Source organism: Aquarana catesbeiana, linkage group LG04 (genome assembly GCF_042186555.1).
Source record: "Aquarana catesbeiana isolate 2022-GZ linkage group LG04, ASM4218655v1, whole genome shotgun sequence".
NCBI classification, from domain to species: domain Eukaryota; kingdom Metazoa; phylum Chordata; class Amphibia; order Anura; family Ranidae; genus Aquarana; species Aquarana catesbeiana.
The window spans coordinates 180,596,509-180,621,130 of record NC_133327.1 but is presented as its reverse complement, the minus strand read 5'-3'; the positions used below and the strand labels follow the sequence as shown (position 1 = coordinate 180,621,130).

Here is a 24,622-nt window from a genome sequence, read left to right as displayed (position 1 = left end):
GTTCCCCTGTTTCAGGGTCCTTATTTTTCTGATTTTGAGTGATAATAACATAAATATAAAGTATTATTTCACTAGAATCATTTCACTTTTTCAGAAAAATTTTCATAAAGCTTTAGCAAACCAATTCCTGAAATGGCTGACACAAAACAATAATAATGAGCTAATGCAAGCCACCCTAGTTTTCAAACTCAAATTATTTGTTTTTATCCTAAATATACTGACTTGAGATAGAGCAATAAATATAGCAATGTAATACAAGACAAACTAAGGCAATACCTCTTCCAAACTGGACAATTCCTCGTATCGTTCCCCAGTGATTCTTCTTTTTAACAGGACACACAGACACTTGGTTCGCTCTGTCTCTAAGTTTGTTAAATGCATTTTCAATGTTTTGTGGATTAACCTGAAAAATTGGAATCAATAAATTATTAGTTATCTAGGGATGCTTGCTGAATAATCTAATATCAGTTTTTGTTCATGCAGCACAGAGGTCACTGCTAAACTACTGTGGAATGCTTCTAGGTCTCTGCACATGGTCTCACCTTCTTGAGAAGTGTAAATTAAAGTGTTACTAAACCCACAACCGTAAAATCAGTCTGTACATGCAGTAAAGCATGCTTGGTATACTCACTGTGGAGACTAAGGGGTTAATCCTCTGCATTGTGTAAAAAGGCTGTTTGATCATGTCTCCTCTGATCCTCACCTTCTTCCAGTGTCCCCAACTCATCTCCGGATAGTACAGAGGGTAGGGGACAAGCTGCACATGCTCAGTTTGGTGTGTATTGCTAGAGAGGTTTTATTTCTTGGGAGCAGGGCTTTTTTCAGCTGGAACTTGGTGGAACTCAGTTCCACCACCTCTGGCTCAGGCCCTCTGCTCCCTACTCACCACTATCGCTTGCAAACACAGAAGTCTGGGTTCTGTGTTTACAAGTGTAAGCTTGTCTCCCAACGGCACCCATAGATTTGATCTCCTCAGTGACTGCCACTGAGTGCAGGATGGGGACAAGGGAAATGCAGGTGCAGATCCCAACACCCCAACTGAATGATCCCCCTGCAAGTGAGAGGCAGAGCCACCTACAGTGTGCAGGGAGGTACTAGGGCCGGCTGGGTGCTTCAGCTTAATACATCAACACAAGTAAGACATGTGGAAGACGGCAGAGCTTTTAAGGAAGGAAAGAGAAGATGGAGACAGTGAAAGGGGGTTGCATACAGATGTCAGAGTTGAAGAGGGGGGAAAGTGAAGAGGATAGGGGATGCATAGGTAAACAGCTGTGGCAGAAGGTTGAACTCTGCACTCTGTGTGTGCACCCCTGAACTTTGCACTTTGTATGCAGGGCACCCCTAAACTCTACACTATGTACATAGCCCACCCCCCAACACACCACCTGAACGCTGCAACCTGTGTAACACCCCCATCGTCCCCCCCTCGAACCTCTGCACTCCAGGTATTTATTGCCCCTGTCCTGACAAAATACGCAACTCGACAGAATATAGAACCACGTCATATCCGGTTTCTTAAAACCCACAGTAATTGCAGATTTTGACAAATTCGCGTTTGGACACAACAGTGGCAACCGAATGCAGTCAGCTATAGGAACATTTGGATGTTTTCACAGCACAGCAGATAATGGGGATGAAGTTGTCGCCGCCTCGGAGGTGGCCATTTTGTTGGTTAGTGTTGGAGTGTAGTAACAATCTCCGTTCATAATACCGTGCACCGGACTTCATTCGGTTGCCACTCTTGTGTCAAAACACGTATTTCTCATCATGTGAAATTACTTCATAGAAATCTGCAATTAATCATGTTTTAAATAAACTGGAAGTGACGTGGTTCGATATTCTGCTGATTGCCTATTTGTCAGAACACCTCTTTCCACTGTTAGTGAAATCTAACCACACTCACTATTTGATGCGGTTTGGGGATGGGGGGGTTTGAGAGGTTGTGGTTGAGTTCCTGCACCTATTTTCTGAGAAAAAAAGTCCTGCTTGGGAGATATAGGACAGTGAGAACAGTATGAAAATTCCTCCTACAAGCTTTAACCAGACATAGAAGTCACAAGTCTACTATATACTGCTAATGAGAAACGGTATTTAGCAGTTTATATTTACTAAAATAATTTAATTTCCATGTTCTGTGTACTGTGGGAGACCAGATATAGTGAATGCAGGGTCCTGGGTTTAGTAACCCTTTAAATTGCATGGGACATGTAGGTAAAATTAACACCTTGTGATAATATATAAAAAAAAAAAAAAATATATATATATATATATATATACCATTATGGTGGCAGTATTTATGGGAGGAGCCCGGGGGGTATTTAACCAGGCCACTCGCCTGTGGTATTTGTCGGTTTCCTGTGCGCGATACTACGTCACTAGGCCGACTATTCGAAACTCTGCGTCCGTGAGTTCTCGTGTTCCTGAGTTCCCGTATTCGTTAAGTTCCCGTGGTCGAGATTTGAGGTCCTCATTACCAATTCGTAAAATCGTCTGGCTCGGCTGTCGCGGGTAGGGTTTCGGCTGACGTTTTTATTTCACGCATTGTTAGATATCCTGTCACTAAACCGTGATATCAAACTTACGAATCACTCGCAAAAATTTCACGTAATCGTAATGCATACCACTCGCACCGTCGTTACGTTAGCCATTTTCGTTGTTTTGTACCCCACCGCGACGCAGACGCAGCTTCGTTCAGGCATGTCTAAACTGTTTATCATGCTTCATGAGACAAGTCGTTGTCATTCGCAAAATTCTCCATACCGACTCGTGTCAGTTCGATACTAATTCATTTCACAAACATTTCTGAAACATTTCTTAAACATTTCTAAGCATTTCAAACCATTTCGATTCATTTAATTGATTTCAGTCACGTACCGTGCTCCGATTCGAATCCAGTCGCATCTAAAGATGCACCGATTCGCTCCAGTGTGCCCCAGTCGCTACGGCCTCATTTCAGTACATGCTCCAGAGTCCGATTCATTGTCAGTCGCGGGTTACGGTTTATCGATTCATGTCTCTGTCAGGCTCGGTTCACATAGGGGCGACTTGTCAGGCGACCTAGTCGCCTGACAAGTCGCCTCCCGTTCTGTGCTACGGAACCGTTCTAATAGGAGCGACGCAAGTCGCTCCGACTTAGAAAAAGGTTCCTGTACTACTTTGGGGGCGACTTGGGGCGACTTGCATAGACTTCTATACAGAAGTCGTTTTGCAAGTCGCCTCAGAAGTCGTTTGCAGGTCGCCTCGCTGAGGCGACCTGCAAGTCGTGCCGCCCCTGTGTGAACCGGCAGTCATGGCCATCATTTCACTGTCACGTATCACGTTCCGATACGAATCCAGTCGCATTAAAAAGCGCACCGATTAGTTTCGGTGTGCCCCAGGTATTTACCACATTTCGGTACATGCTCCAGAGTCCGATTCGTAGTCAGTCGCAAACAGCGGCATGATCGATTCATGCCTCTGTCATGGCAAACAAACCATTTCACTGTCACGTAGTGTGCTCCGATTCGAATCCAGTTGCATCCATGATGCACCGATTCGTTACGGTGTGCCCCAGTTGTTTGGCCTCGTTTCAGTACATGCTCCAGAGTCAGGATCGTTGTTAGTCGCAGATGCAGTGCAACCGATCCGCAACTCTGTCACGGGAATCAATTACCATTCATTTCACTCCCTCATATCGCGCCCCGTTTCGAATCCAGTCGCATCTAAGATGCACCAATTCGTTCCGGAGTGCCCCAGTTGTTTCGGCCTTATACAGTACCTGTACCAGAGCCACGTTCATTGTCAGTCGCAGTAGCGGCACAGTCAATTCGTGCCTCTGCCAGGGCAACCATTTCAATCATTTCATTGTTACATACTGCGCTCCGATTCGAATCCAGTCGCATCCAAGATGCACTGATTCGTTCCGGTGTGCACCAATATTTGCTGTTGCCTCATTTCAATACATGCTCCAGAGTCCAGTTCGCTGTCAATCGCAGTCACGGCATGACCGAGTCAGGCCTCGGTCATGGCAAGATGTTTTATTCATTTCATCAAGGCAAACATTTCATTCATTTCATTATCGACACATCGCACTTTGGTTTTGAATCTTGGGCAATTATGAGGCATCGATACATCCTGGTAGGCCACGACAGTCTTAGCCTCGTTTCATGCCATGCCCCACAGTTCGATTCATAGCTCGTCGCAGCATACCGATTTGAGCCAGAGTGAAGGCATGCATGTTTCACTCATTTATCTTATCCCATGCACTTGTCGTCTAAGTCACCATACAAATTACTTCTAAAACTTAGTTAACAAACCTTTCACAAGTTGTCACCTTTTCATTTTCCTCCAGGTCAGTCAAGTTAAGTAGGTCCACCCTGCACCAGGTTGGACGATATCCCCCCAGGTAAAAAAAAAAAAAAACCCCGAAAGAGCACAAGCTGGGTACGTGTGCCTTTTTAGGGAAAAGAAGCAAACTTGAAATTCATGTCACCCAATAGGTTCAAGTCGACCAAAACACGACCCCAAGGACAGGACATCGTATCTAGATAAACCATGTCCCAGGCCAGCAGTGAGGACCTCACGGCCCCTCTGTCACCTTCTCCAGTCTCAGAGAGCGGCAGTGTGCAGTCTCTCAGGGGATGGACCATCCCCAAGTTGACGGCAGAACTAAGATGCAGAGGCGTGCCCTTTCCCGCTACAGCCAGGAAGGGTGAGCTCTTCAAGCTCCTCTTCCCTCCACCAGCCGCAGCAGGACCCAGCACCCAGCAGGCGTCCCTCCAGTCAATATCTTCTACCATCTCACAACTCCACACTATGGTATCATCCTTGTCTTCCTCGGTCACGGATGTACAAACCAGAGTGGCACTCCTGGAGGCTCGCCTGGCCACGGCTATTCTGACCCAACCGCAACCCAGGTTTTGACACCCCTTCCTGCAGGTACCACAGGGTGGAGCCCCATTGTCTACCCCTCCCATTTGGTTCCAGCCAGCATCAGGAAGGACATCCTGGACGGCAGGGACGTCAACCTTGCCTCTCTCCTCATTTCCGTCCACAATCTGGCGGAAAATAAGGCCTATACCTGGGGGTGACGTGTCGGTGGTCCTTAAAGCCAAAGACCCCAGACTCAACTGGAAATTATTCATCCCAGAATTTACATTGGCCTTTGGCATGCTGAGGGATGTCCTATGTTCAGTCGCTCCCAGCAGGAGGGAAGAGCTGGACTTATACCTCCATACTGTAGTAGACCTGGGCTACAAGTATTGAGGATTTTCTTTTTACGGTTATTATCGTTCTTTTTCCGCAAAGGCAGCAGCCAGACTCACACAATTTCAGACAACCGCAAATTGGAGCCTCATGGCACAGAGCTGTTCTGTCGCCACTTTGCCGGCTTGCGCTCACCACTATGCGCGATTTGCCAGTCCTCCACCCACACCGCCACCTGGTGCGCCAATGCGACAATCAGACGCCCCTTCGAATTTCCCTCTACCTCCGGTGCACTTCAGGGCCAGTCAGCCCCTGCACAAACGCCTCAGGTGGACAAATTCAGACGCCCAGTCCGAACCGTGGGAGGGGCAGCCATCTGCAACAATTATGATTACGGGTCCTGCAACTTCAGTCAGTGCCGCCTGCTCCACATCTGCACCCTATGCCAGAGGGCGCATCCAAGGAACTTGTGCGAGGTCAAGCAACAGAAGAGGGCATGACTAAGCCGAGTCAACATCCTGTGGCTAGGGCTCTACCTCACCTCACACCCCACTCCCTCCCTGGCCACCTACCTTATCCAAGGGTTTACAGTAGGGTTTCACACGGGCCTCATTTCCCTGCCCCATACTACCTACGAATGCAGGAATCTCCGCTCAACGCCCACTGACGAGCAGGCCATAGACCAGCTCTTACAGGCAGAAATAGAAATAATTTCATTATAGGCCCCTTCACTCAGCCCCCTTTCAGTACTTGGAGAGTCAGCCCTATTGGGCTTGTCAAGGGCAAGTTCTCTAATAAATTACGTTTGGTGTACGACCTGTCTGCGCCTCATTCTACCCACATTCCCAGTCTCAATTCCCTAATCCCCTCCGATGAATTCTCCCTAAAATATTCCTGCGTGGATATGGCAATCCAAGCGATCATTAAAGCAGGTACAGGCGTCTGGCTCTCCAAAGCCGACATCTCGGACGCCTTCAAGCTCCTGCCTATTCACCCATCCCTTTGGTGCTGGCATGGCATTAAGTGGAAGGAGGCATACTACTTTGCCACGAAATTGACTTTCGGTTCGAAGAGTAGCCCCTGGCTCTTCGACACATTTGCTCAGTCCCTTGCCTAGATACTCTTGCACAAAGCTCAGTGTCAAGAGGTCATCCATTACCTGGACGACTTCTTACTAATAGAACCACCCAGCATGCCCCCAGTAGACCTCGACAAACTGAGAGTCGTATTCGGAAATCTTAATGTTCCCATCGCTGAGCATAAAGTTGACGGACCGGCACACAACATTACCTTTCTCGGAGTCAACTTAGATACCTGCACCATGCAGGCCAGTCTCCCCTTCGACAAACTAACCCGCATTAGGGCGGTCCTCTGGGAATTCACCCACACTAGGGGGTGTACCAAAAAGCAGCTGCAATCTCTCCTGGGAATGCTGAATTTCGCCATGCGAATCATTCCACAGGGTCGCACCTTCGCGTCACGTCTGCTGATATTTCTTTCACAAACACAAGACCCTGATCAGATCCTCAATCTAGATACCACAGCAGTAGCGGACCTATCCATGTGGGAGGAATTCCTTTCTGCCTGGAATGGTATATCCCTATTCATACCTACGGTCTCGTCCCTTTCACCCCAGGTGGTGACAGATACTGCAGCTTCCACAGGCTTCGCGGCAATTTTTGGCCACCAATGGTTTTTAGGACCCTGGCCTTCACAGAAACTGTTAATACCTGGCTTCACCCGAACATCCTCCCTCTTCGAGCTCTATCCGATAGTGGCAGCCGCACAGCTTTAGGGTCATCATTGAACAGGGCAAACGGTGGTCTTCACCACCGACAATCAGGCCACGGCAGATATTATCAACAAAGGCAGGTCCAAGTCCCTATCAGTCATGTCCTTCCTGCACAGACTGGTACAACTGTCTTTACAACATCAGTTTAATATCCACTGTTCATTTATTCCAGGCAAGTACAACCTAGCAGCAGACGCACTGTCACGTTTTAACTATACTTCCTTTTTCAAACAGGTGCCCGGAGCCGATCCAGTTTCGGCCCCTATCCCCGTTTGGTCTCAGCTGACCTTGGACTAGTACAACACCTGCAAGGAGCGACCCAGCTCATCAACTACTCACTGTCCCATAATACACTCAAAGCCTACCAGACAGCTTGGAGTGCGTTCAATAAATTCCTGGCACCCTGCTCCGAGGAAACAACAGATGTCAAGCACGTACTGGCCTTCATTTCATATTGCCATACTCAGCTGGCCTTATCTCATAACACTATTCGGCTATACCTAGCCGGCATACAACATTTCTTGACTCTACAAGACCCCGCAAAGTCTTTTCTGTTTTCATCCCATGCTATCCGAGCCATCCTACGTGGCACCCAGAAACACCAACTGGTGGTCAGTACCAAACTTTTATAGACAAAATCAACCAGCGCAAAACCCCAAAACCTAACGAAAAGCAGCTATGGTACTGAGGATAAATTTATCAAAATCCCATACAATAACATGTGAAAAAAGCAGTACAGCGCATACAAATGGAAATGAAAATAAATAAACAAAGCTAAAAAGTCCAATAAGAAGTAAGATGCAGGCAAAATGCAATGAGTCCTCCGGTGACAAAGTGACAAAAGAGAACAGGGTGACTGTAGTGACAAAGCATGGACCTCCACCATCAATAGTAATGGCCGCTCACCTCAATGGATGGACCCCTGAGTAAATCAGTCAGGTCAAAACGGCTGTTCCCTCACAGGGATAATAACACAGGAGATGAATGCACAATCAGATATCAGCAACAGCGGCTTCAAATAGCGGACACCCAGGCAGTATTCACATGTAAAAGATTCAAAAAGGATCTAGTGCTCTCTGAATGATACTCAAGCAGGTTTATTTAAAATAAGTAAAAAACACTCACAATATAATGCACTGTGCCCCAGTGCGAAGGATAGCAGCGTGGATATAATAGATAATGGATGTCCCATTCAGGATGGACGAGCGGAGCGCGGGTGACGTCACGATTCAGGCACGTACACAGTACCGTACGCGTTACGTCCCTCAAAATGGGCGGGACTTCCTCAGCGGCCATTAAAAAAAAAAAAAAGTACCAAACTTTTACCCATAACGGGGGCCATCTTTAGGGGTATGTCGACCATCCTGAATACTTCTCCATTTGGTCTTCTCCCCAGTACGGTCCTACAAGCAGCCATATACTTGGCCTACTACGACCTGGCGAGTTCACCTGTAGCAACCCCGCAGGCCAAGTGCTACGCAGACGGCACTTGGTTTGCTACCAAGACCACTTAATCCTCCACCTTGCGATTTCTAAAACCCAGCAGGCAGGCTCTGGAATGGACATCCACCTTTACAAAACCAATAATAGCTGGTGTCCAGTCACCGTACTCAATCATCTTCTCTCACTCCTGCCTGAACAACCGGACTCCAGCCCCCTTCTGCCATTTCCAGTAAAACCCTTAAGTGCCTGTCAGTTTGTGAAACACATAAGGATACCTCTCCGCAACCTTCACCTTAACCCCAGCCAGCACTCCGGCCACTCCTTCCGTATTGGAGCGGCCTCGGCGGCATCCCGCCACAGGGTCCCAGACCACGTCATTAAAAGACTAGGCAGGTGGAAGTCAGCCTGCTTCGCCCGTTATATCCCTAATCCTCAAGTGGAGATGGCACAGGCATTTTCCAAATTAGCTCAATGAACAACTTAAAAAACTAATAAAATACTATACCCTTACCTGAATGTTTTTGCCCCCTTATTTTGGTATATCGTCCATCAGACCAAGGCACACTTTCAGGTCCTTTTCACGTGGTAAGTCCACACTTTCAGGTCCATTTCATATGGTAAGTCTTATGTTAACTAAAAATCTTACCCATGTCCGTATTGGCCATAGGGCTTCAACCATAAGTAGAAAGTGGTGGCCTGAATTTATGGGTGGAGCCCGGGGGATATTTAACCAGCCCGCTCGCCTGTGGTATTTGTCGGTTTCCTGTGCGCGATACCCACCCTCCCATCCCCCTTTTTAGGGCATTTCTCAAATTATTAATTTCTCTTCACGGAATAATCATTTCTAAATCTAGGGTATGCCCACTTATTTTGGTATACCGTCCATCAGACCAAGGCACACTTTCAGGTCCATTTCATGTGGTAAGTCCACACTTCCAGGTCCATTTCATATGGTAAGTCTTATGTTAACTATAAATGTTACCCATGTCCGTATCGGCCATATGGCTTCAACCATAAATATATATATATATATATATATATATATATATATATATATATATATATATATATATATATATATATATATATATATACACACACACACACACACACACACACACACACACATATATATATATATATATACATATACACACACACATTTCAGTAATTCAAATCAAAAAGTTAAACTCATATTTTATATAGATGCGTTACACACAAAGTGATATTCTTCAAGCATTTCTTTCTTTTAATTTTGATGAATATGGCTTACAGCTAATGAAAATCCAAAATTCAGTATCGCAGAAAATTTTAATATTACATACGACCAATAAATAAAAAGGATTTTTAATACAGAAGTGTTGACTGAAAAGTATGTCCATGTACAGTATAATATGCACTCAATACTTGGTCGGGGCTCCTTTTGCATGAATTACTTCATCAATATGCCTGTGGCACTGCTGAGGTGTTATGGAAGCCCAGGTTGCATTGATAGTGGCCTTCAGCTCATCTGCATTGCTGGGTCTGGTGCCTCTCATCTTCCTCTTTACAATACCCCACAGATTCTCTTAGGCGTTTAGGTCAGGCAAGTTTGCTGGCCAATCAAGCACAGTGATACCATGGTCATTAAACCAGGTCTTGGTACTTTTGGCAGTGTGGGCATGTGCCAAGTTCTGCTGGAAAATTAAATCAGCATCTCCTGATAGAGGGCTGTGTTGACTTTGAACTTGATAAAACACAGTGGGCCAACACCAGCAGATGACATGTCTCTCCAAATTATCACTGACTGTGGAAACTTCACTCTATTCTTCCTCCAAACTCTGGGTCCTTGATTTCCAAATGAAATGCAAAATTTTCCACAGTCCCTGATGATTTGGGGAGCCATGTCAACTGCTGGTGTTGGTCCACTGTGTTTTATCCAGTCCAAAGTCAGCGCAGCCCTCTACCAGGAATCTCTAGAGCACTTCATGCTTCCCTCTGCTGACCAGCATTATGGAGATGCTGATTTCATTTTGCAGCAGGACTTGGCATCTGCCCACACTGACAAAAGTACCAATACCTGGTTTAATAATCATGAAATCACTATTGTGTATCGTTAAGAGGAAGATGAGAGACACCAGACCCGACAAGGCAGATGAGCTGAATGCCACTATCAAAGAAACCTGGGCTTCCATAACACCTCAGCAGTGCCACAGGCTGATTGCTTTCATGCCACGCCGCATTGATGCAGTAACTCATGCAAAAGGAGTCCCTACCAAGTATTGAGTGCATACTATACTGTACATGGACATACTTTTCAGTAAGCCAACATTTCTATATAAAAAATCCTTTTTTTATTAATCTTATGTAATATTCAAATTTTCTACAACACTGAAGAAATGACACTTTGCTACAATGTAAAGTAGTGAGCGTACAGCTTGTATAACAGTGTAAATTTGCTGTCCCCTCAAAATAACTCAACACACAGCCATTAATGTCTAAACCACTGGCAAAAAAAGTGAGTGCACCCCTAAGTGAAAATGTCCAAATTGGGCCCGATTAGCCATTTTCCCTCCCCGGTGTCATGTGACTCATTAGTGTTACAAGGTCTCAGGTGTGAATGGGAAGCAGGTCTGTTAAATTTGGTGTTATCGTTCTCACTCTCTCATACTGGTCACTGGAAGTTCAACATGGCACCTCAACTCTCTGAGGATGCCTAGGCTATAAGAAGATTGCCAAGACCCTGAAACGGAGCTGCAGCACGGTGGCCAAGACCATACAGCGGTTTACCAGGACAGGTTCCACTCAGAACAGGCCTCGCCACGGTTGACCAAAGAAGTTGAGTGCACATGATCAGCGTCATATCCAGAGAAAAAATTATGCACTAAGTGTGCATTTGGGGTCGCCCTTAATGGATATTATTGGCCACAAGTGAGTATTAAATCTCATAGATTGTTATATATAAAAGTGCACTAGAGTGCCATCTTTATTAAACACATTCAATATATAAAAAAATATAACAGTAGGGATTTATGATTGGGTGCTCAAATCTATCTGTAAATATCAAAGGACAAAATAATAATAGAAAATATCTATGTCGTCATAAATTATATGCGACTGCATTTTTGCAATATATGCGATTTTAGTAGTTATTGAAGGAAGTAGTATAGAAAAGGTCTGGTATGGACTAATTATACTTACATCAATTTGATTCATAAAGACAAAAAACAGCAGTTAAAACAGTATAACTGAGAGCAGGCTGGCTTCTGGTTCACATGACACAAGGTGGGCAACCAGGAGTGTGATGCAGAGCGTTGCAGCACTTTCACAAGGGATGACCGATGGAGATCTGTGTATTTAAAGAGTGATGTTTGTAAGTGTACAAGGCATATAATTAAGCCAATGCTTTGCTGAAGGATAGAGTAGTCATTCAGCTGTGGTTAAAAGGGGAGAGTAGGTGTGTAGAAAAAGTATTCAGATGATCTAGAACAAAGTATCTATTCAAGTTACCTTGTGGCTATTTAGTGATCTCTCAAGACCAGACCTCCAGGCAGCAGTTCAAAAGACTGACAGATGCCAAAGGAGTGTCTGTGTCCTAAATAGGACAGCTGATTGGACATCAGCCAATCAGTGTCCACTCCACATAGTCAGCTGCAAAACAAGCAGCCATGTGTGGAGATCGGGCATCCCCCAGACGACGAGGCGCGCGGCGTAGCCACGCCCATGGGGGCGTGATGACGTCACGCGTCTTGACGTCACCGGCGGGTATGCGGTCCCGGCGCGATTAGCGAAATCCACACCGGGAACCGTGCGAGAGCTCGTCCACATGCAGAAGGCCTATGGGGCGCGCAGCCAAGTGCTGCCCCATGGCCATGCATGCGTAGAGCTTACCCGCCGGGTGTCCGTGCGCACGCGCACATCCACACCAAGGAGAAACTGCGCCATCTAGTGAATGGATGTAAGAAGGTGAACAAAAATGAATCAACAAAAAGCCAGCCTGCTGTACATGATTACAAGAAAAATAAGAATAAAAAAGGTGAATAAATGAGGAAGCATAAAAGAGCAAAACAAGAAAAAAAAAAAAAAAAAAAACATATTGTAAATGACCAGAGGTTACATATGGGCAGTTTGTGAAATAACAGTCAATTTCAAACGATGTTGATAAAATAAACAAAATCTTCAAAATCTTTAAAGTAAACACAAAGTGTTCATTATTGTAATCGAGCAATTTGTATTATAACGGTATAGGGAACCCAGATATACATATTGTTCAGACCTATCGTATAACGATGATTTAGGTCAAAGACAGTCTAAATATATATGGGCACAATGTCTTGTATCCATACCTGTATCTATCTGGAGATGTTTTACCACACCGATGAATACTATTTAATACATGAAGTCTGTAAGCTGACAAAAAAACATAATAAAAGGTGAGACATTTAGATTAAAGTGTAAAAGTAAACAGTGGGATGTATTAGGAGGTCCCTATAGATCTAGTTCGCAGACCCCTGATGTGAACCCAGGCAAAAATGGTTTGAAGTTGAAGGCCCCGTTTAGGCCAGGTGGATGGTTGGCCCGTAGATTGTGTATCCATCTCAGTTCGCATTGGAGAAGACGCTTGTTAGAATCTCCTCCTCTTGGACTGAAGTGGATGCGATCAAGGGCCAAAAAGTATACTTTGGGGGTCGATGAGGGATGAGTCATTGCCATTTGGCGACCAATAGGGAGGTCTGGATCGCGTTTGCGTATGGTGCCAAGATGTTGGTAAATGCGTTTCCAGAACTCGTTTATGGTCTTACCAACATAGTAGCACCCGCATTCGCAAGTCAGTAAGTATACTATTGCTGGGGTTTTGCAATTAACGTAGTGCTTGGGGGTAAACCTTTGGCCATTAGGCAGAATAATATTTTTTCGTTTGTCCATATATTGGCAATAGTGGCAGCCCCCACACATATATGTTCCCAATACTTTGCATGGATCGCCTTTGCAAGTTTTGTACTCACTGTTAACTATTTTGTCTCCTATAGATGGTGGCCTCCTATAGGTGACTGTTGGGGCACTGGGGACAAAGGGGGCCAAAGTTTGGTCCATAGTTAATAAGTGCCAGTATTTATTTAGAATGCGCTTTATCTGCCTATGTTCTGAAGAATATGTCGTGATGATTCTAGTTGTTTCATCTTTACTGGGTTGTTTTTGTGCATTAAGTAGGTCACGACGAGATTGGTTGAGCGCTCGTTTATACGCTTTTTTTAAACAGGTGTTTGAGTATCCTCTTTCGAGGAGTCTCTTTTTTAGGACATTGGCTTCCATTTTAAATCTAGTATCATCGGAGCAGTTACGGCGTGCTCTTAGATATTGACTGTATGGTATAGAGGTTAGAAGGGGCTTGGGGTGGAAACTACTTGCGTGCAACAATGAATTACCGGCTGTGGGTTTTCGGTATAGTTCACTGGAGAGATTGCCATCTGGTGATCTTTGGACCAGTACATCCAAAAATGTAATTTCCTTTGGACTGTGGGTCATTGTAAATTTTAAATTGAAGTCGTTCTTGTTAATACAATTAAGAAATTCATGTAGTAATTCAGTTGGCCCGTCCCATATCATGAAGATATCGTCTATGTAACGTCGCCATGTAATAACATGGCGCATATACACAGACAACGACTCCTGGACAAGCAGTGAATGTTCCCACTCCCCCAGGTACAGGTTGGCGTACGATGGGGCACAACAAGTCCCCATCGCCACGCCCTGTACCTGGAGGTAGTGGGAACCGTCAAAGCAAAAGAAGTTATGGTTGAGTATAAACTCAAGAGAGGCCAGGATGAATTCAATATATTTGGGTTCAGAATCGCTATATTGTTGCAAAATGTGTTGTATGGCCGATAACCCTTTAGCGTGGGGAATGGTGCAGTACAAGGATTCCACATCGATGGCTACCAATTGGGTGCCTTCTTCTATGTGTATGTCTTGAATAATCTGTAAGAAATGAATTGTATCGCGTATATACGATGATAGGCAAGTAACTAAAGGCTTTAGATGGTTATCAACTACACGACTGAGGTTTTCTGTTAGGCTTCCGCAGCCTGAGATGATAGGTCTGCCCGGTGGTTTTTTCTTTTGTTTGTGCAACTTTGGTAACGCATAGAAAGTTGCCTCTTTGGGGTGGCTAGTCCTAATGAACTCCCAAAGTTGTTTGGATATTGCATTATATTGAAATGCAGTATCAACAAGTGTATAAAAGTCGTGAGTGAATTTGTCCAATAGAGATTTGGGGATGGGGCGATACCACTCATAATTTTGTAATATATCCATGCACATCTCAGTATATTGTGCACTGTCCATAACCACGACGTTGCCACCCTTGTCAGAGGGTTTAATGACAACGTCGTGGTTGCGTGACAGCGCCTCCAGAGCCAACCGTTCATCACGGCTGAAATTGGAGTATGGATGTGGGAAGTTTTTCATTCTATTGATATCTGTTGATACCAATTTGAGAAAAGCTGCGGCGTTGGGGTTGGAGCTAGGCGAGGGATATAGGGTGGATTTATTTTTCAATGTACATACTTGCGTATGTGGGGTAGGTATAACATCCATGTTCCTGTCGGGGTCATGGGTGTTTTCCTGAGTCAGAGGATTTTCAAGTTCGTTTTCGTCTAGCAAGGCAACAAGATTATCTAATGCTTGAATCTCTTGATTTGTGAGCTTCTGTTCCGTCATGGGTTTTTTTGCATATAGACTTTTTAGTAAAACCTTGCGGATGAATAGATGTATGTCTTTAATGGCTCCAAATCTGTCCAGACGGGTGTCTGGGCAGAAAGTGAGGCCACGTCCTAGAACAGCCAATTCGTGTTCATTAAGTGAATATGATGATAGATTGACTACATTTAGCGTGGTTGATGTTGATTGAGTTTGTGGGCCTTGGATGACTGTGTTTTTGCTTGTTTTTGATGCGTTTGCATGCGGTCTCGCATTTGATCTAAAAAAGTTCCAGGGAGCATAGATTGTGATTGTGGTGTGGTGGGCATAGTGGATGATGTATTTAGAGACGATCCGGAACAGCTGGCCGGAGTCTGTACATCTGATGTGTCGCTGTTAGGATGGTGATTTAAATGGGAGCCATTACTTGCCTGTGAGGGAGAGCTCTCCATGTGTGAAGACTCATCATATGATTCATTGCCCTGGCGACGCCGTTTAAATTGTCGACGACCTTTGGTATAACTAGAGGGCTGTAGGGAAGAAGAGACAGATGAGTGCATAAAGGATTCAGATGCGTTTTTTTGTTGTTTATTTTTTTGTGGTTTTTTGGAAAATTTATTGTTTGTATTGGTTTGCCATTTGTAAGCTCTACCGTCTTCAAAGGCCTTCCTATCACGTTGTAGTTTTTTGTCCTTTTTAATTAATATATTTTTATTGAACTCTTCTAGATGTCGTTTTAGTCTTTCTTCTGACTCTGAGAAGGACACATGAGTTTTTAATGGTGACATTTGATTTTGTAGTTTTTCCAATTTACCATCTATATCAGTTATACGTTTGGTATATTCATCAATAAGCAACAGCATCATTTTCCTTGAGCATTCCTTTAGGTTCTCCTCCCACACCGCCTTAAAACTAGGGTCTATATGCTCAAATGTAGGGAAAATTTGTACCCTAAGTCCAAAGGGGTTTAAATTAGCCGAAATGTAATCTTTGAAGGATTTAATGTGCCAGTGCAAGAGAGATTTTTTCTCTAACAATTGACTTAGGGTGGAGAAAGTTGTAGACAATTCAAAATCAAGAGATTCTTTCTTTTCAAATTCATTGTGTACTTTGGACATGAAGTCCGTCCAATGACTTCCTTGGTATAGGGCCATGTTGACAGAAAACGAAAAAATAGAAAATGAAAAACACAAAAAATCAAACAATGTAGTCTAAACTAGTCCGTTGTATGTACATACGTTGCTTCTCATGGAGGAGGGACTTACACCGGTATTTGCTACCTATCATGAAAGATAAAAGGAAAATGAGAGCAAGGTGTGTACAAAAGGGGAGGAGGGGGGCCAATATCCTGGAAATTGGAACTATAGAGAAAAAATTATGCACTAAGTGTGCATTTGGGGTCGCCCTTAATGGATATTATTGGCCACAAGTGAGTATTAAATCTCATAGATTGTTATATATAAAAGTGCACTAGAGTGCCATCTTTATTAAACACATTCAATATATAAAAAAATATAACAGTAGAATTTACAATTGTATAAAGTGCAAATACAAACACTATACATTCGCTTGCATATAGAGGATATAGCACCCATGTGCCTACAGCCCGCAGCCTGTATATGGAGAATCAGGCGGATGAGGTGTATGGCGTGTACCCGACATGTTTCGGAAATAGGTATGTATTACTCCTTCATCAAGGGATTTATGATTGGGTGCTCAAATCTATCTGTAAATATCAAAGGACAAAATAATAATAGAAAATATCTATGTCGTCATAAATTATATGCGACTGCATTTTTGCAATATATGCGATTTTAGTAGTTATTGAAGGAAGTAGTATAGAAAAGGTCTGGTATGGACTAATTATACTTACATCAATTTGATTCATAAAGACAAAAAACAGCAGTTAAGACAGTATAACTGAGAGCAGGCTGGCTTCTGGTTCACATGACACAAGGTGGGCAACCAGGAGTGTGATGCAGAGCGTTGCAGCACTTTCACAAGGGATGACCGATGGAGATCTGTGTATTTAAAGAGTGATGTTTGTAAGTGTACAAGGCATATAATTAAGCCAATGCTTTGCTGAAGGATAGAGTAGTCATTCAGCTGTGGTTAAAAGGGGAGAGTAGGTGTGTAGAAAAAGTATTCAGATGATCTAGAACAAAGTATCTATTCAAGTTACCTTGTGGCTATTTAGTGATCTCTCAAGACCAGACCTCCAGGCAGCAGTTCAAAAGACTGACAGATGCCAAAGGAGTGTCTGTGTCCTAAATAGGACAGCTGATTGGACATCAGCCAATCAGTGTCCACTCCACATAGTCAGCTGCAAAACAAGCAGCCATGTGTGGAGATCGGGCATCCCCCAGACGACGAGGCGCGCGGCGTAGCCACGCCCATGGGGGCGTGATGACGTCACGCGTCTTGACGTCACCGGCGGGTATGCGGTCCCGGCGCGATTAGCGAAATCCACACCGGGAACCGTGCGAGAGCTCGTCCACATGCAGAAGGCCTATGGGGCGCGCAGCCAAGTGCTGCCCCATGGCCATGCATGCGTAGAGCTTACCCGCCGGGTGTCCGTGCGCACGCGCACATCCACACCAAGGAGAAACTGCGCCATCTAGTGAATGGATGTAAGAAGGTGAACAAAAATGAATCAACAAAAAGCCAGCCTGCTGTACATGATTACAAGAAAAATAAGAATAAAAAAGGTGAATAAATGAGGAAGCATAAAAGAGCAAAACAAGAAAAAAAAAAAAAAAAAAACAAAAAACATATTGTAAATGACCAGAGGTTACATATGGGCAGTTTGTGAAATAACAGTCAATTTCAAACGATGTTGATAAAATAAACAAAATCTTCAAAATCTTTAAAGTAAACACAAAGTGTTCATTATTGTAATCGAGCAATTTGTATTATAACGGTATAGGGAACCCAGATATACATATTGTTCAGACCTATCGTATAACGATGATTTAGGTCAAAGACAGTCTAAATATATATGGGCACAATGTCTTGTATCCATACCTGTATCTATCTGGAGATGTTTTACCACACCGATGAATACTATTTAATACATGAAGTCTGTAAGCTGACAGAATGTTGATTCATTTTTGTTCACCTTCTTACATCCATTCACTAGATGGCGCAGTTTCTCCTTGGTGTGGATGTGCGCGTGCGCACGGACACCCGGCGGGTAAGCTCTACGCATGCATGGCCATGGGGCAGCACTTGGCTGCGCGCCCCATAGGCCTTCTGCATGTGGACGAGCTCTCGCACGGTTCCCGGTGTGGATTTCGCTAATCGCGCCGGGACCGCATACCCGCCGGTGACGTCAAGACGCGTGACGTCATCACGCCCCCATGGGCGTGGCTACGCCGCGCGCCTCGTCGTCTGGGGGATGCCCGATCTCCACACATGGCTGCTTGTTTTGCAGCTGACTATGTGGAGTGGACACTGATTGGCTGATGTCCAATCAGCTGTCCTATTTAGGACACAGACACTCCTTTGGCATCTGTCAGTCTTTTGAACTGCTGCCTGGAGGTCTGGTCTTGAGAGATCACTAAATAGCCACAAGGTAACTTGAATAGATACTTTGTTCTAGATCATCTGAATACTTTTTCTACACACCTACTCTCCCCTTTTAACCACAGCTGAATGACTACTCTATCCTTCAGCAAAGCATTGGCTTAATTATATGCCTTGTACACTTACAAACATCACTCTTTAAATACACAGATCTCCATCGGTCATCCCTTGTGAAAGTGCTGCAACGCTCTGCATCACACTCCTGGTTGCCCACCTTGTGTCATGTGAACCAGAAGCCAGCCTGCTCTCAGTTATACTGTTTTAACTGCTGTTTTTTGTCTTTATGAATCAAATTGATGTAAGTATAATTAGTCCATACCAGACCTTTTCTATACTACTTCCTTCAATAACTACTAAAATCGCATATATTGCAAAAATGCAGTCGCATATAATTTATGACGACATAGATATTTTCTATTATTATTTTGTCCTTTGATATTTACAGATAGATTTGAGCACCCAATCATAAATCCCTTGATGAAGGAGTAATACATACCTATTTCCGAAACATGTCGGGTACACGCCATACACCTCATCCGCCTGATTCTCCATATACAGGCTGCGGGCTGTAGGCACATGGGTGCTATATCCTCTATATGCAAGCGAATGTATAGTGTTTGTATTTGCACTTTATACAATTGTAAATTCTACTGTTATATTTTTTTATATATTGAATGTGTTTAATAAAGATGGCACTCTAGTGCACTTTTATATATAACAATCTATGAGATTTAATACTCACTTGTGGCCAATAATATCCATTAAGGGCGACCCCAAATGCACACTTAGTGCATAATTTTTTCTCTATAGTTCCAATTTCCAGGATATTGGCCCCCCTCCTCCCCTTTTGTACACACCTTGCTCTCATTTTCCTTTTATCTTTCATGATAGGTAGCAAATACCGGTGTAAGTCCCTCCTCCATGAGAAGCAACGTATGTACATACAACGGACTAGTTTAGACTACATTGTTTGATTTTTTGTGTTTTTCATTTTCTATTTTTTCGTTTTCTGTCAACATGGCCCTATACCAAGGAAGTCATTGGACGGACTTCATGTCCAAAGTACACAATGAATTTGAAAAGAAAGAATCTCTTGATTTTGAATTGTCTACAACTTTCTCCACCCTAAGTCAATTGTTAGAGAAAAAATCTCTCTTGCACTGGCACATTAAATCCTTCAAAGATTACATTTCGGCTAATTTAAACCCCTTTGGACTTAGGGTACAAATTTTCCCTACATTTGAGCATATAGACCCTAGTTTTAAGGCGGTGTGGGAGGAGAACCTAAAGGAATGCTCAAGGAAAATGATGCTGTTGCTTATTGATGAATATACCAAACGTATAACTGATATAGATGGTAAATTGGAAAAACTACAAAATCAAATGTCACCATTAAAAACTCATGTGTCCTTCTCAGAGTCAGAAGAAAGACTAAAACGACATCTAGAAGAGTTCAATAAAAATATATTAATTAAAAAGGACAAAAAACTACAACGTGATAGGAAGGCCTTTGAAGACGGTAGAGCTTACAAATGGCAAACCAATACAAACAATACATTTTCCAAAAAAACCACAAAAAAATAAACAACAAAAAAACGCATCTGAATCCTTTATGCACTCATCTGTCTCTTCTTCCCTACAGCCCTCTAGTTATACCAAAGGTCGTCGACAATTTAAACGGCGTCGCCAGGGCAATGAATCATATGATGAGTCTTCACACATGGAGAGCTCTCCCTCACAGGCAAGTAATGGCTCCCATTTAAATCACCATCCTAACAGCGACACATCAGATGTACAGACTCCGGCCAGCTGTTCCGGATCGTCTCTAAATACATCATCCACTATGCCCACCACACCACAATCACAATCTATGCTCCCTGGAACTTTTTTAGATCAAATGCGAGACCGCATGCAAACGCATCAAAAACAAGCAAAAACACAGTCATCCAAGGCCCACAAACTCAATCAACATCAACCACGCTAAATGTAGTCAATCTATCATCATATTCACTTAATGAACACGAATTGGCTGTTCTAGGACGTGGCCTCACTTTCTGCCCAGACACCCGTCTGGACAGATTTGGAGCCATTAAAGACATACATCTATTCATCCGCAAGGTTTTACTAAAAAGTCTATATGCAAAAAAACCCATGACGGAACAGAAGCTCACAAATCAAGAGATTCAAGCATTAGATAATCTTGTTGCCTTGCTAGACGAAAACGAACTTGAAAATCCTCTGACTCAGGAAAACACCCATGACCCCGACAGGAACATGGATGTTATACCTACCCCACATACGCAAGTATGTACATTGAAAAATAAATCCACCCTATATCCCTCGCCTAGCTCCAACCCCAACGCCGCAGCTTTTCTCAAATTGGTATCAACAGATATCAATAGAATGAAAAACTTCCCACATCCATACTCCAATTTCAGCCGTGATGAACGGTTGGCTCTGGAGGCGCTGTCACGCAACCACGACGTTGTCATTAAACCCTCTGACAAGGGTGGCAACGTCGTGGTTATGGACAGTGCACAATATACTGAGATGTGCATGGATATATTACAAAATTATGAGTGGTATCGCCCCATCCCCAAATCTCTATTGGACAAATTCACTCACGACTTTTATACACTTGTTGATACTGCATTTCAATATAATGCAATATCCAAACAACTTTGGGAGTTCATTAGGACTAGCCACCCCAAAGAGGCAACTTTCTATGCGTTACCAAAGTTGCACAAACAAAAGAAAAAACCACCGGGCAGACCTATCATCTCAGGCTGCGGAAGCCTAACAGAAAACCTCAGTCGTGTAGTTGATAACCATCTAAAGCCTTCAGTTACTTGCCTATCATCGTATATACGCGATACAATTCATTTCTTACAGATTATTCAAGACATACACATAGAAGAAGGCACCCAATTGGTAGCCATCGATGTGGAATCCTTGTACTGCACCATTCCCCACGCTAAAGGGTTATCGGCCATACAACACATTTTGCAACAATATAGCGATTCTGAACCCAAATATATTGAATTCATCCTGGCCTCTCTTGAGTTTATACTCAACCATAACTTCTTTTGCTTTGACGGTTCCCACTACCTCCAGGTACAGGGCGTGGCGATGGGGACTTGTTGTGCCCCATCGTACGCCAACCTGTACCTGGGGGAGTGGGAACATTCACTGCTTGTCCAGGAGTCGTTGTCTGTGTATATGCGCCATGTTATTACATGGCGACGTTACATAGACGATATCTTCATGATATGGGACGGGCCAACTGAATTACTACATGAATTTCTTAATTGTATTAACAAGAACGACTTCAATTTAAAATTTACAATGACCCACAGTCCAAAGGAAATTACATTTTTGGATGTACTGGTCCAAAGATCACCAGATGGCAATCTCTCCAGTGAACTATACCGAAAACCCACAGCCGGTAATTCATTGTTGCACGCAAGTAGTTTCCACCCCAAGCCCCTTCTAACCTCTATACCATACAGTCAATATCTAAGAGCACGCCGTAACTGCTCCGATGATACTAGATTTAAAATGGAAGCCAATGTCCTAAAAAAGAGACTCCTCGAAAGAGGATACTCAAACACCTGTTTAAAAAAAGCGTATAAACGAGCGCTCAACCAATCTCGTCGTGACCTACTTAATGCACAAAAACAACCCAGTAAAGATGAAACAACTAGAATCATCACGACATATTCTTCAGAACATAGGCAGATAAAGCGCATTCTAAATAAATACTGGCACTTATTAACTATGGACCAAACTTTGGCCCCCTTTGTCCCCAGTGCCCCAACAGTCACCTATAGGAGGCCACCATCTATAGGAGACAAAATAGTTAACAGTGAGTACAAAACTTGCAAAGGCGATCCATGCAAAGTATTGGGAACATATATGTGTGGGGGCTGCCACTATTGCCAATATATGGACAAACGAAAAAATATTATTCTGCCTAATGGCCAAAGGTTTACCCCCAAGCACTACGTTAATTGCAAAACCCCAGCAATAGTATACTTACTGACTTGCGAATGCGGGTGCTACTATGTTGGTAAGACCATAAACGAGTTCTGGAAACGCATTTACCAACATCTTGGCACCATACGCAAACGCGATCCAGACCTCCCTATTGGTCGCCACATGGCAATGACTCATCCCTCATCGACCCCCAAAGTATACTTTTTGGCCCTTGATCGCATCCACTTCAGTCTAAGAGGAGGAGATTCTAACAAGCGTCTTCTCCAATGCGAACTGAGATGGATACACAATCTACGGGCCAACCATCCACCTGGCCTAAACGGGGCCTTCAACTTCAAACCATTTTTGCCTGGGTTCACATCAGGGGTCTGCGAACTAGATCTATAGGGACCTCCTAATACATCCCACTGTTTACTTTTACACTTTAATCTAAATGTCTCACCTTTTATTATGTTTTTTTGTCAGCTTACAGACATCATGTATTAAATAGTATTCATCGGTGTGGTAAAACATCTCCAGATAGATACAGGTATGGATACAAGACATTGTGCCCATATATATTTAGACTGTCTTTGACCTAAATCATCGTTATACGATAGGTCTGAACAATATGTATATCTGGGTTCCCTATACCGTTATAATACAAATTGCTCGATTACAATAATGAACACTTTGTGTTTACTTTAAAGATTTTGAAGATTTTGTTTATTTTATCAACATCGTTTGAAATTGACTGTTATTTCACAAACTGCCCATATGTAACCTCTGGTCATTTACAATATGTTTTTTTTTTTTTTTCTTGTTTTGCTCTTTTATGCTTCCTCATTTATTCACCTTTTTTATTCTTATTTTTCTTGTAATCATGTACAGCAGGCTGGCTTTTTGTTGATTCATTTTTGTTCACCTTCTTACATCCATTCACTAGATGGCGCAGTTTCTCCTTGGTGTGGATGTGCGCGTGTGCACGGACACCCGGCGGGTAAGCTCTACGCATGCATGGCCATGGGGCAGCACTTGGCTGCGCGCCCCATAGGCCTTCTGCATGTGGACGAGCTCTCGCACGGTTCCCGGTGTGGATTTCGCTAATCGCGCCGGGACCGCATACCCGCCGGTGACGTCAAGACGCGTGACGTCATCACGCCCCCATGGGCGTGGCTACGCCGCGCGCCTCGTCGTCTGGGGGATGCCCGATCTCCACACATGGCTGCTTGTTTTGCAGCTGACTATGTGGAGTGGACACTGATTGGCTGATGTCCAATCAGCTGTCCTATTTAGGACACAGACACTCCTTTGGCATCTGTCAGTCTTTTGAACTGCTGCCTGGAGGTCTGGTCTTGAGAGATCACTAAATAGCCACAAGGTAACTTGAATAGATACTTTGTTCTAGATCATCTGAATACTTTTTCTACACACCTACTCTCCCCTTTTAACCACAGCTGAATGACTACTCTATCCTTCAGCAAAGCATTGGCTTAATTATATGCCTTGTACACTTACAAACATCACTCTTTAAATACACAGATCTCCATCGGTCATCCCTTGTGAAAGTGCTGCAACGCTCTGCATCACACTCCTGGTTGCCCACCTTGTGTCATGTGAACCAGAAGCCAGCCTGCTCTCAGTTATACTGTTTTAACTGCTGTTTTTTGTCTTTATGAATCAAATTGATGTAAGTATAATTAGTCCATACCAGACCTTTTCTATACTACTTCCTTCAATAACTACTAAAATCGCATATATTGCAAAAATGCAGTCGCATATAATTTATGACGACATAGATATTTTCTATTATTATTTTGTCCTTTGATATTTACAGATAGATTTGAGCACCCAATCATAAATCCCTTGATGAAGGAGTAATACATACCTATTTCCGAAACATGTCGGGTACACGCCATACACCTCATCCGCCTGATTCTCCATATACAGGCTGCGGGCTGTAGG

The 24,622-nt window shown here is 43.6% G+C and overlaps 1 protein-coding gene and 2 long non-coding RNA genes across 4 annotated transcripts in view; 2 read left to right on the top strand and 1 right to left on the bottom strand.

The window, feature by feature from the left end:
* The window catches only part of LOC141139646 (guanylate cyclase soluble subunit beta-2-like), a 160,317-nt gene that overhangs the window by 71,264 nt on the left and 64,431 nt on the right, over nt 1–24,622 (bottom strand). For both annotated transcript variants that reach the window (XM_073625964.1, XM_073625963.1), the window contains exon 7: nt 277–403. In XM_073625964.1, coding sequence (XP_073482065.1) covers nt 277–403 — 127 coding nt within the window. The remainder of the gene's footprint in view (nt 1–276; nt 404–24,622) is intronic.
* LOC141139647 (uncharacterized) lies at nt 18,236–19,403 on the top strand. The gene is made up of 2 exons (XR_012243780.1): nt 18,236–18,980; nt 19,128–19,403. It is a non-coding gene; the product is annotated as an uncharacterized lncRNA (long non-coding RNA).
* Nucleotides 23,649–24,622, top strand: part of LOC141139648 (uncharacterized) — a 1,122-nt gene continuing 148 nt past the window's right edge. Inside the window, exons 1-2 of the long non-coding RNA XR_012243781.1 lie at nt 23,649–24,347; nt 24,495–24,622. The exon at nt 24,495–24,622 is cut by the window's right edge and continues 148 nt beyond it. This is a non-coding gene — a long non-coding RNA (uncharacterized lncRNA). The remainder of the gene's footprint in view (nt 24,348–24,494) is intronic.